The sequence below is a fragment of the Coccidioides posadasii genome, chromosome 1, assembly GCF_018416015.2.
Source record: "Coccidioides posadasii str. Silveira chromosome 1, complete sequence".
In the NCBI taxonomy this organism is placed as follows: Eukaryota; Fungi; Ascomycota; class Eurotiomycetes; order Onygenales; family Onygenaceae; genus Coccidioides; species Coccidioides posadasii.
The window spans coordinates 1,130,197-1,142,531 of NC_089407.1; the positions used below are offsets into that span (position 1 = coordinate 1,130,197).

Below are 12,335 nucleotides of genomic sequence, written 5' to 3' on the forward strand. Positions count from 1 at the left end.
CAGAGCCTCACCCTTCATGTAGCAAAGAGAATGCTTATGATGTAAACAAAAAGATAGGGCTTTGAAACATTGTTGTTTGTCATTTACTCTACTTTTACTCTTAAACAAAAAGAATTTAGAGGCCCATTAAATCCAGATCCCGACTTGAGCTGATGCAACGCAAAGATTTCGCATGGAGAGAGGTATAAGGAAAGATACAAAATAATGAGGGGGAAATGAACGGAATTACATTCTAGAGCAACAGTTAGCCAAGCTCATTCTTGCTTTAAGAAACTAAGGCAGGCAGGGAATAACATACCGTTCGACAGGATTTAATCCCAACAGTCTCATTCCATTATTTAGCACCTGTCTCGCGCAGTGATACAACGCCATTCTCGCCTTCTTCAGCTCCGGCTCGCTACCAACGACCTTCAACGTGTCATATCCGGAACTCAATGTATGCGTCATGCGGAAGAGGTATGTAATAATGGTAGTGGGTTCGAGCGTCTTCATAGAATTAAGGACGACGTCAGGCCACTGAGACAATAATCTGACAAGGTCGACGGCATGTGATTCGGTTAGAAGAGACAAGTCTGCAGAGCCGAGGACTGACGGATCGATCTCGGCTTTTCGGTTCACTGAGCATAGACGGGCATGAGCGTATTGAAGGTATGGGCCCGTATCACCTTCAAAGGAGGTCATATCCTCAAGGTTGAACTCATAGCCGTTGATACTGATACACAACGTGTTAGCGTTTGAGTTTACATTAAGCTAAGGGGGTAAAAAAAGGTATACATACCGCTTTCCACTCATGTCCTGCACCATCACGGACGTAATGCCAAGAGTGTCGGCCGTCTCATCCGGGTTCTGCACCTGCTCGTACTTGACAGCATTTTTCTTCATCACCTCATGCATCTTGTCACCGACATCCTTGAGAATATCGTTCAAGAACTTAACCGTTCCTTTTCGGGTGCTCATGCCACGAACCATACCAAAGTTGATATGCTGGCATCTTTCGGCAAGATCCTTCCGGCCCATCAGCTCCACGGTCTTAAACAATTGCGCTAGATGAAGGTCTTGTTGAGCAGCAACAACGTAAAGCATCTTGTCGAAGTGGAACGTCTCATCACGCTCGAAGATAGCTGCAATATCTCTAGTCAAGTATAGAGGAGTGCCGTCTTTTCTGACAACAATGGCCTTTCCTAGCTTCTTGGCTCCATGTTTGGTAAAGTCAACAATAATGGCTCCCTCTGAGTCTTCTGACACACCCTTTTCTTGCATGGTTTGGTAAACCTTAGACAGGCTCTCCTGTTTCACTTGAGATTCACCAGAGTAGACATCGAAGTCGATATTGAGGCGAGCATAAGTTTGCTTGTATTTCTCAATACTCAGGTCACGGAACCGTCTCCACAGAGCAAGGGCATCCTCATCACCGTCTTCCATACTCTTGAAGTACCGACGAGCCTTTTCGTCCCAACTGGCATCAACAAGAGTCTCGAGCTCCTTCTCCAACGCCGCAACGTCTTCACCTTTTTCCTTCTTTAGTTTAATTTGCTCTTTTAGCTCCTTAATGGGCCCTTCTTGTTCACCGACGTCCTTGTTGATCTTGACATAGACTTCGAACAGGTGGTTGATGGGATCCTTGAGAAGTTCCTCCTCATTTCCATACATTTTATAACCATTAGCCAGCAGGCCGTACTGCTTGCCCCAATCTCCTAGATAATTCATCTTGATGACGTCCCACCCCATGATTCTGTATAAATTCGCCAGGAAACCACCAATGATCGTACTTCGCAGGTGTCCCGCATGGAATGGTTTTGCGATGTTTGGAGAGGAGAACTCCACAACGATTCGTTTCTTCCCCTTGCTGGGATCCCGCGGATCGCGTAGGCCGATATTCGCATTTGTTCCATAGGTCGCTTTATTCTCAAGAATAGAAGGGATGACAGTATGTATCAAAGGTTGAGCGCGGAAGTGGAACTGCAAGTGTGTTCCGGCAGCCTTGGGAGATTCGACGAGGTCCGACTGAGGGAACTTCGCGGCAATTTCCTCAGCTAAATCTGTTGGTTTCCTGCCTTTTATCTGGAGAGCGGGAACCTATACCAGAGGATAATCCAATCCAAATCAGCAAACACTGAAAGAAAAACCTTTCTCCCCGAAAAAATAAAAAGCATGTCTAGGTGCTAGAACTCCATACCGCCAGAAGTAAATCGCCTTTATCTAAAGTATTCGTCCATTGAAGTCGAGTATAAACAAACTCCGGCTCCTTTCCCACGATCGGCCCAATCAACTCAGCAATATGCGCTCGGTATTTATCAACCGGGTTTAAGGTGGGGTAACAATTGGGATATTTCGAGACTTCGCTGGTGGTATCATGGACAGAAAGCTCTGCTACTGCAGGAATAACACCGTCTGCCGCCATTGTGGAGGGCGCCTGCAGTCTTGGAGACGGGCGAGACGATAATTCTCGAGTTGATGAGTAGTTCAAGTGATCTGATGCAAATGGCGGGGTGCGGCGGAGAAATTGGGAGGGATAAAAAGTTACGCGACAGGCGTGAGTAAGCTTTCGGAAGTAGAACGCAGCGCCGAGAGAGTACGCGCTTTGAACAAGCGGCTGGCGCATTCAGATTTTATATTGGACATTCAATTTATTGATATCTATAAAGCCCAAACTCTGATTCACTTTTTCATCCCTTGGTTCAGCAGTCAACTTTTCAAGGCGGTCAAATTTAGTGACTCTCGGGGGCAGAATTGGCAGAATATCACGTGATCAATCCTTTTGTCTTTCTGGCCCTTTTTTTTCTTTTTTTTTTTTTTTTCAATGGGAGGTGTCGGGATGGGCGAAGTTTAGGCTTTTGATTGAAAACAAATCTACTCCGAAATCGATACTAAATACATAGTATACACCTGACGCTGTCATTGCATCCACATACTCCATAAACAACCCGCTAATAATGCTTTGCGAGATGCAATTATTCATTACCTGTGCGCTCTGTGGCACTCCGGAAACGACCCTATTCACTCTTCTGATGTGAGCGGATCTATGTAGATAACCGAATCTATGTTATTCGAACCCGTGACTTAATAGTAGTGGTTTGAAATATATTAGAAACAGAAGACCTGGTCCTCAAGCTTGCTAACGAGGTTGGCCTTCTTGTATCCGAGGGACTCGGTGGCCTTCTTCATGGCGCTGACCATGGGGGGAGGTCCGCAAATGAGAACCTTGATATCACCGGCCGGAGCAGGGAGTTTAGCCTGACAAAGAACTGATTAGCATCGCTTATCATAGAAGCTCGCATTGCCCCCAAGGGGGTCTTGAGAAAATTAGGAACAAAAGGTAAAACAAACCTTGATCATATCTGGAGTAACGAAGCCAACACCACCGTTCCATTTCTCTGGTGGGTTGTTAAGGACGTAGTAAATGCGGAAAGCGTCGTCTTCCTTGGCAAGCTGATCCAGTTCCTCCTTGAGAAGAATGTCATCTGGGTTCACGTTGGCGAAGATAAGGTCGATCTGAGTAGTATCGTTGCCCCCATTTCGGGGCCTTCCCTTGATAATAGCCTTGATGACCTGGAGCATGGGAGTGATACCGGTACCACCAGCAATCATACCGATATGACGGACCATATTTGGAGTATAGACCATGGCACCCTTTGGTCCACGAACCTTCATTTTATCGCCAATGCGGAGGGTAGTCAAATGTTTGGAGATATTTCCTTGTGGGTATGACTTGACGAGAAGATCGAAGTAGCCCGCATCGTCATCAGAGGAGATGGGAGTGTAGGAGCGCACGATCTCCTTCGACTGACCAGGGATTGTGGCAGCAAGAGAAATGTGCTGGCCGATGGGAAGGCCGAGGATGTCGGTTGGTCTTGGGAGAGCGAAGCGGTAGATACAGACATTGTGGGAGACAATAGTCTTGTCTTTGAGGACAAAGTTTTGGAACTCCGTGGGATTTAAAACTTTTCGCGGCTCTATTTTATACAGCATTGCAATTAATACCGTGGAGAGGCGCAAACAACCAAGCATGAGACTCACTGTTACTGAATAATTTCCACGCTGAAAGGACAACAGCAAGAGCTGTCGCATACGCAATCCATTCCTTCTTGATGATTGTGGTACCGAAGATCAGTAGGGCGGACGGGATATACACCCCGTTAATATTCTCCTTTGACGTCCAAGAGCTGCGGGATAGTCAACAAATTAGTTGGGAGCTTTGGCTCTTTCGATCGTAGCTTGGCACGTACCTCATTTTGGCAGACCTCGTTTCAATTATTCGCGATTTTCCAGCTAGGGGAAAAAGGAATTGTGCGAAGTCGTTTCTTTAGTATTGTCGAGCGAGAGAGAGGGCAAACGGGTGTCGGGATGGCACTTCGAATCGGGACCAGAGCACCAATCTGGGAAAAATATTCCCCGTGCAGAGTGAACTGATTCCGAACTCGCAGCGGAACACGACGCCGCAAGCCGGATTATGTCAGCGCACCCGAGGCTCCTCGTGCGGGTTTTCCAGCCAACCACAGCGTACCTGACCGCCCTATCCACCTCACGTGAAGCTCAGGGCCGCAGATTCGGTGTGGAATGCGGGCGGACTCTGGACGCTTTTCGCCATCGCGGGGGCTGCTCACCTGGATCTAATTCCAGAGCTGATTGATCCCAAAGCTTTTTTGGGAAAAATTGTCTGCGGCTGGGTGGGGAGGATGCCCAAGGTCCCGACGGATCCGGAATCCGCCCCGGCTCCCTTTCAACTGACGGCGCTCGATCGAGAGATCCTCTCGCAAACAGACGAAGAATATAATTCCCATGACTGGGAGAATCTGAAAGATATAATAGGTTTACCCTTTCCTCAGTTTCTATCAGCCGCCAACAATTTCAACACCTCTTGTCAAGAAGTGCTCCGCAAAGAAATGGACTGCTTGCTAACCACTCCCGCACCTCTCTGGGGACAGCAACCAACTCCCTCCATTTGTTCAAACGGAAGCCCTCTGACTTGGCCAATTACATATCCTGGTCAACTGCCATAAAGTCCCTCTACGGCACCATCACCAATTACATTTGCCTTGAGCGTCTCCGATGGCCTCTCAACCTGGACCCTGCCACACAGTGCGTCGATCCGACGCCCTTCGCTGATTCACGCGACTACCGAATCCTCCGGAATGACTGGCCCTATGGCGTCACGCCCGATATATCGCATCTAGTTGTATGGGTCAAGAATGCAATACCCGTGGATGAACAGACTGGCGGTGATCTTACACCCGAGTCGCGTACGTCGATCGACGAATTTGTGCACAGAACGTTCGTAGTACGATTGGAGGAGGAGTTTCCAGACGCAAAAGCAAGGGTGATGTGGTTTAAGAACTGGACAGCGCTGCAAAGCGTAAGATCCCTTGAACATATACACGTGCTCGTGCGTGGTGTTCCGGATGAGATTATTTTTGAATGGACAGGAGAGCCGGCCCGCAAACTCAGCGATCCTACAGTTGGTTTGGAGAATGCGCCCATCCCTACGCCAGTCGTTTAGATTTACCTGCATTATTTCTTGTCGATCGAATGCATGTAAAACCGCGCAGTGTTACAAATTAGATATTGTATATTACACATATGACTGCAAACTTGAAAGAAACCCAATCCATCATCATTGCAATCGTCAAGGAGTCGCCCTGATGAACGCCTGTGCCCCCTTCAACTCCCAGCAAAGAGAAGATGATAATAGTGGGATCGAAGATGCCGACCATCATATTTAGGTCTTTTGTTCTTCCACAAACTTTAACGCTTCCTCTCTTGACACTACATCAATGGTGCTGGCCTTGTTGCGGAAACTGACACCGTAGCACTTTTCGGCAACATGGAGCATCTCTGGTCTAAACGTGGTACAGATGAATTGACCGTTTGTTTCTTCCGAAATTGACTTAAGCATTTGCGCCACAGCGGTACGATACTGTGCATCGAGGTTGGCGTCGATTTCGTCGAATAGATAAAACGGAGCAGGGTCACATGCTTGGATTGCGAAGACAAGCGCAAGGGCACACAGACCTAGTACGTGACATATTAGTCTACTTCGATACAGGATACATGTATATATGAATTTATACATACTCTTCTGACCGCCGCTGAGTTGCTGAATTCGCTGTTGCTCATCATGTTTGCTATTGAAACTGACACTGATCCCGACACCCACATAGTTCTCGACACTACGACGTGCTTCTTCCTCGTCAGAATCAATATCATCATCCTGCCGATTGGTAGGGTCCGTTTTCCTCTGGATAATAAGCCGGCCCCGTCCAGCAGGAACCAACTTTTCAAATATTTTGGCAAACTCGCGGGATACCTGTTTAAACGTTCGCTCAATTGCCTCGTCTTTTCTCTGGTCTAAGATCATGATCAACTCGTCAATCGATTTATGCGACGCATCCAATTCTTCTCGTCGCTTCATCAGCGTCTCTCTCTGTTTTGTGAAGTTGTTGTACTGCTCGAAGGCTTTCTTGTTGACATGAGAGTATTTTTTCAACGCTTCATTTACCTTGTGCAATCGTTTCACGACGGTATTGGAGTCGGCATTCTTAAATTTGGTGAAGGCTTCATCAGGTAGCACACCCAAGGCACGGATATTAGCACTGCATTCGGTCGCTTGCTTTGTTAGCGCCGCCTTCTTTTGCATGCTCTTCTCCATTCGCCGTTGATGCCTCTCAATTGACTTGGAAAGCTCATCAAGTTCCCGTCTGATTTCCGCCTTACGTTGTTCAAGTTGGGATGCCTCATTATTCTTCTCTTCGATGGAGTCTTCTAATTGCTCTAGTCGACGATTGAGCTTCTCCAATTCTTTGTTCTGCTTTTTAATCTGACGCTGGCTTTCCTTCAAATTTCCTTGAATTGTATCATCACCCCCATCGAGATAATGGCCTATTAGCTGGTCAAGCCTAGGATGGAGGTTTTCTCGCAATTCAACTTCTAGAATCGACTTTCGCGTTTCTATCTCACTGCGCTTACTCGATAACTCCGAGTGCTGGCGTCGAAGATCCTGAACCGCAGAACTCAAGTTTTCAAGGCGAGCCTCTTCATCGTTGGTTAAGGCCTTTTCGAATGGTGTAGATAATTCCTCTTCATGTGCGTTAACTTGATCAGTCAAGGCATTCACGTTCGCCTCGATATTCTTAAGCGCGCGACGTTTCGCTTCGAGGGTATCCGCCTTATTATGAAGAAGGTCCCGTTTACTTTTGATCTCCTGACGCAAAGGTGCGTTGCTACCTTGAATCTGCTGCCTTCTTTGCTCAAGCTTTTGTAATTCACCAACAGCCCTTGTGATTAGCTGGTCCATCTTATCAAGCTCGCGACGGATTTCAGCGCCCCGATTTCCCTTCGCTTCTAATTCGTCACGCCACTTCGTCAGAGTCTTCATTGCATCAAGGCGTGACACACGAGAATCGTGGAAACCACCCGTCAGTGCACCCCGCTTATCCGACCTATCGCCTTCTGGAGTGATGGCATTGACGCCATGGCTGCGTGCATATTGAGATGCAACTTGAAGGTTCGGACAAATAATTGTGCGCCCAAAAACCTGTTGGAAAGCCTTCTCATATTTTGAGTCATATTGGAGCTTTTCGATCATAGGAATGGTGTCACTAGCCCTTGGGAGGTTGGCAGGCCGAGGTTTTAGGCGATTCAAAGGCATGAACGTTACTCGGCCAGACTTCTCCTTCTGTAATATCTCCAATACCTTCGTAGCTGTATCGTCAGTGTCCACAACATAATGGAAAAGACTATGTCCAGCAGTAACTTCGACAGCGGTACGATATCTATCGCTGACTTCAAATAACTCCGCCATCGTTCCATATACACCATCAAGATTATATTGTCGCTTTATTCGACGTACTGCAGCGATGCCGCGGCTTGTGTTATGATCCATCATGTGCGAAAGATTCCTCTCCGCACGATCCACTTCCTGAGAAGCATTGGACAAGATCGAGTCAAGTTTAGCCTCCTCTCTCCAAAGTTCTCTGTTTAGTCGTTAGAAACATGGTATCATTCTGAGTATGTATGTATGTCTAGGGTTCATACTTTCTTTGGTCCATCAGGCTATCCCTTTCATCTTTCGCCCGCTGGACTTCTTGCTCCATAGATTGCATAGCGTCGCCTCGTCCATCGAATTGCTTTCGGAGCTTCTCGGTCTCAGGCTCTATAAGTGCGATTTCGTTCTCCAAATCGGTTATTTCCTCGGCTGTTTGCATGCGAACGGCTTTCACGGTTGAGAGCGAAGTATAAGTATCTTGAATTTCTTTCTGTAGCCATTTATCTCTCTCCGATTTGTTTCTGAACCTGGAGATTCGGCCTTGTTTAGCATAGAGCCTCTGGCGAGTTGTCTCGGCCTCGGTCAATTTCGCTTTGGATACTTCTTCTTCTTCCTTAAGTGCATTGAATTGAGGTGTAAGCTTGTTAAGTTCCGCCTCGCGCTCTTTAATGGCATTTTGCACGGTGCTCAGCTCTGTTTCACGGCGAGCTTTGGCTTGTTGAGCAGCTGATTGCCCCTCCGCAAGGGATTTCCCTTGTAACTCGGCCTGGGCGAGGACTCGAGAAGCATCGCGCCTGTCGTCCTCCAATTGCGTCCTTTCCACTTTAAGAAGCTCTATCTGTTGCTTCCGCTCTGCAATCTCAGCGTCGATCTGAGCAATATCATTCTCGCCTTGGATGAATTTATTGCGGTTCGCATCTGTATCTTCGACACCAGTCTGTCTTTGATTCTCAATATTCTCGAGTGCAGCGGCGATTTCCGCCTGTTCTCGAGAGTAGATAGTATATTCGAGGCACCTTCTTTCTCTATCCTTCTCTTGAAAGTTCTTTAGTTCATCTTTTTCCTCCTCCAACTCTCCTAGACGTTCGTTGATATAATCTAACAATTCGTCGATCTTGGCAATTTTGTTATTTGTTTCATTCATAATCTTCAAGGACTCTGCACGACGCGCTTCATAAACCTGAGTACCGGCAACTTCTTTTAGCAAAACCAAACGTTCCGAGTCTTTCATATTCGTCAATGTTGTGACGCGACCTTGGGGGACGATGTAATACGGATTCGAACGAGAAAAACCGGCCGACTCCAACAAGTTCATCACATCCGCCTTGGTAGCATTCTTGCGATCCAGCGTGTATTCATCTTTCTTCAACCCAATAGTACGGCGTAGGATTAACTCATTCTTTCCGGTCGGGAAACGTTCATCGGAGTTATCAAAAATAATCTCAACATAGGCCGACATTACGGCAGACCCAGATCCTTCCTATTTAATATAAGTAACGTATCAATTTACATTCGCGACAGCACGTACGTGCAGTAAGGCCTGGCGCTCCTCTCTGCCCATATGGGTGTAGGCGTCGCTGAGGACAAACCGGATCGCGGCAAAGAAATTACTCTTTCCCGATCCGTTGCGCCCGACGATCACATTATGCTTCGGCGAAAAAGGCTCGATGACGGTCTGGTCCTTGTAGCTATAATCGAGTAAGGCGTCAGCAAAAAAGTACGGGGCGATGGCGTAGAGCAGCATATCCCACCTCTTAAAGCCCTGGATGATAATCTGCTTCACGAACATTTCGGCGATCTTGCAGAGAGATGTATGCAAAATCAAGTGCAATGACACCTCATTACCATGAAATACGCGTCATTCGAGCTTGATAGATAGGGAATGCCAACAACAAGGTTCGCAGTTGTGCCTGGGATTGCGACTCTAATTCAGCAACGCGTCTGGGCTCATTCGATAGCCAGGCCTTCTGACGCGTTCCAGATTCGGAAACTAGGGTTAACCGACCTCGCGGATATCGGCGAAACTATTTCACCGAAATATAAAACTCTACGTCACACAGCAATATTTCTCGAGGGGCAATGGGCAGCAAGGTCAAGCTATCAGTCTTTTTCTACGTTTAGAGGTTGACCTAGCGTTTGCGCTTTGAGGAATATCTTTTGTTATGGCTTCGACAGAGGCGACAATCCCGCAGGAATCTGCTCCCCCCGATCGTGTTGTCGTGCTGGACCAAAATTTTGATACCCCGCCAAAAGAGATTCTTCCCGAAGGTGCAAACGAGAAAAACTCAGAGGAAGGGCTTGGGGAAGAAGGAGACGAGTACTACGATGATATATTTGCAGATGATCTCGATGATGAAGACTTTTTCTCTTCAAATCCTGCCGATTACACAAAATCATATAACCGTCAACGTCGGCTAAACGAAGTAGTCGCAGACCCGAATGCCCCAAAATCGTCCTATCCAAAGAGTAATCCACAAAAGCCAACTGTCAATACTCATGCGAAGATTGATGATCAGATATCTGCGCTTTCACGCCATGCGACGAAACTACGGCTCGACGATATCCAGTCTGGCCTTGGAGGTCGCGCCTCCAAAGGCGCAGAGAAAAGTGACAGAGCGACATCAGAACAGGTGTTAGATCCGAGGACAAGAATGTTGCTATTACAGATGATCAATAGGAATGTTATATCTGAAGTCAACGGATGTCTTTCCACGGGTAAAGAAGCCAATGTTTATCATGCCGTTTCTTATCCTGATGCCGATGAGGGAGCGCCTGTACAACGTGCCATCAAAGTCTATAAGACAAGCATTCTAGTGTTCAAGGATCGAGACAAGTACGTAACCGGTGAATTCAGATTTAGACAGGGATACAACAAGTCAAACAACCGGGCAATGGTGAAAGTTTGGGCAGAGAAAGAAATGCGAAATCTCAAGCGCATATACGCAGCTGGAATTCCTTGTCCAGAGCCTGTGTACTTGAGATTACACGTGCTGGCAATGGGTTTCCTTGGGAATTCAAAGGGTCTCCCTGCTCCTCGTCTAAAAGACGTGGAACTGGAGGATGAAGCCCGATGGCGAAGCCTTTATATGGAACTAGTTGGATATATGAGAACCATGTATCAGGACTGTCGGCTGGTTCATGCCGACTTGAGTGAATACAACGTCCTTTACCACAAACACAAATTATACATTATCGACGTCAGCCAGAGCGTCGAGCATGATCACCCTCGAAGTTTGGAATTCCTCCGCATGGATATCAAGAACGTTAGTGACTTTTTTAGGCGGAAAGGAGTTGACACAGTGCCTGAACGTACTCTTTTCGAGTTTATCATTTCATCGGAAGGCCCTCGCATGTTGAACGGGTCCAATGAACCGATGATAGATGCTCTAGAAAAGCTCTTTGCTACGAGATCGGACTCTCAAGATGCAGACAATGCCGAGCTCGATACCGCCGTATTCCGACAACAATACATCCCCCAAACACTTGAGCAGGTGTATGATGTAGAACGTGATGTTGAAAAACTCCAGGCGGGAGAAGGGGAGGACCTCGTGTACCGCGACCTGCTAGCAAATCGCGGCAAAGTTCGGACAACAGACGAGCAGACGTCGGCAGCCATTGAAGAAGGCTCGGACGAGTCAGGAGGCGTTTCAGTCTCTGAAGGAGAATCTGAAGCCGAGGGAGAAGCGGGATCACTTGATCCGTTTGCTAAGAAGGCACCTCGTGGAAAACGGTTTGAAGATAAGGAGGCGAAAAGGGACCACAAGCGACAGGTTAAGGAGGAGAAGCGTGAACAGCGGGCGAAAAAGATTCCAAAGCATATCAAAAAGAAGCTCATCAATGCTACAAAGAGGAAATAGCAGAGCTGAACAATTCCCATAATGCTCAAAGTTACATATGCTAGGCATATGAGAAAGATGTTTTCCCTGATTGTTGGACACAGCCATACAATAATTTAATACATGGAAATCAGTTTTCATAAAAGCATATGTGATTGACAAGCTATATGAACCCAGATCCCCTGTCCTCAGGCAGGCCAGTTGCACAAGCATTCAACCAGACTGATGAATCGCAGTTCCTTTTATTTTATAGAAATCTGACTCAATTCACAAGACCATAAATCCCCTTGTAAACCAAACGCCTGGAAGCACCGCCATGTAACAACCATGATAGTAAACCACTCTTGTCAAGACACTTCTTCACTTTTTGTTTTTAGTATATATTCTACTCGCTTCTAATTGAAATATAGCACTCTGCTCCCCGAACCATCAATGTTGCGTTCGTATAGAGTTAGCTTCGGGTATGCCGAGTATTAGAATTGCGGTATTCATCTGGTCCTATTTGGAATGGACCTCAATGTAGGGTCAAATTTGCCAGGCTCTCGATCCTCTTGAAGTTTTTCTTTTGAGCTATAATCACTATGCGAATGCCTATGGAAGCGAAAACTTTAGCATATGGAGATTGGGACAAATTGAAGATACAATAGGTCGAAACAGTCATCTTACTTTCTGTAGCAAAAGAAGGCACAGAGAGCCCGCTTTATCCGGCTAAGAATTCTTTTTCCTTTGGACTTGTG

At 46.8% G+C, this 12,335-nt stretch overlaps 5 protein-coding genes across 5 annotated transcripts; 2 read left to right on the forward strand and 3 right to left on the reverse strand.

Moving 5' to 3' along the window:
• Window positions 1–56: 56 nt before the first annotated feature.
• Window positions 57–2,600, reverse strand: D8B26_000279 (uncharacterized protein). The gene is made up of 4 exons (XM_003067529.2): window positions 2,177–2,600; window positions 779–2,076; window positions 299–712; window positions 57–232 (listed from the first exon to the last, which is right to left on the reverse strand). The coding sequence occupies exons 1-4, from the start codon at window positions 2,399–2,401 to the stop codon at window positions 226–228; spliced, it is 1,944 nt and encodes a 647-aa protein (XP_003067575.2). The 5' UTR covers window positions 2,402–2,600; the 3' UTR covers window positions 57–225.
• Window positions 2,601–2,771: 171 nt separating this feature from the next.
• Window positions 2,772–4,301, reverse strand: CBR1 (NADH-cytochrome b5 reductase). The gene is made up of 4 exons (XM_003067528.2): window positions 4,227–4,301; window positions 4,018–4,163; window positions 3,328–3,953; window positions 2,772–3,234 (listed from the first exon to the last, which is right to left on the reverse strand). Exons 1-4 carry the CDS (start codon window positions 4,229–4,231, stop codon window positions 3,085–3,087), a joined length of 927 nt encoding a protein of 308 aa, XP_003067574.1. The 5' UTR covers window positions 4,232–4,301; the 3' UTR covers window positions 2,772–3,084.
• A 241-nt stretch (window positions 4,302–4,542) lies between these two features.
• On the forward strand, window positions 4,543–5,973 carry D8B26_000281 (uncharacterized protein). The gene is made up of 2 exons (XM_003067527.2): window positions 4,543–4,809; window positions 4,926–5,973. The coding sequence occupies exons 1-2, from the start codon at window positions 4,677–4,679 to the stop codon at window positions 5,495–5,497; spliced, it is 705 nt and encodes a 234-aa protein (XP_003067573.2). The 5' UTR covers window positions 4,543–4,676; the 3' UTR covers window positions 5,498–5,973.
• SMC3 (Structural maintenance of chromosomes protein 3) lies at window positions 5,717–9,437 on the reverse strand (the record flags this gene model as incomplete). The annotated part of the gene is made up of 4 exons (XM_003067526.2): window positions 9,291–9,437; window positions 8,032–9,242; window positions 6,073–7,970; window positions 5,717–6,009 (listed from the first exon to the last, which is right to left on the reverse strand). Exons 1-4 carry the CDS (start codon window positions 9,321–9,323, stop codon window positions 5,717–5,719), a joined length of 3,435 nt encoding a protein of 1,144 aa, XP_003067572.2. The 5' UTR covers window positions 9,324–9,437.
• Window positions 9,438–9,864: 427 nt separating this feature from the next.
• On the forward strand, window positions 9,865–11,655 carry RIO1 (protein kinase rio1). Its single transcript, XM_003067525.2, has one exon. It carries the CDS (start codon window positions 9,925–9,927, stop codon window positions 11,617–11,619), a length of 1,695 nt encoding a protein of 564 aa, XP_003067571.2. The 5' UTR covers window positions 9,865–9,924; the 3' UTR covers window positions 11,620–11,655.
• The last annotated feature ends 680 nt before the right edge of the window (window positions 11,656–12,335 follow it).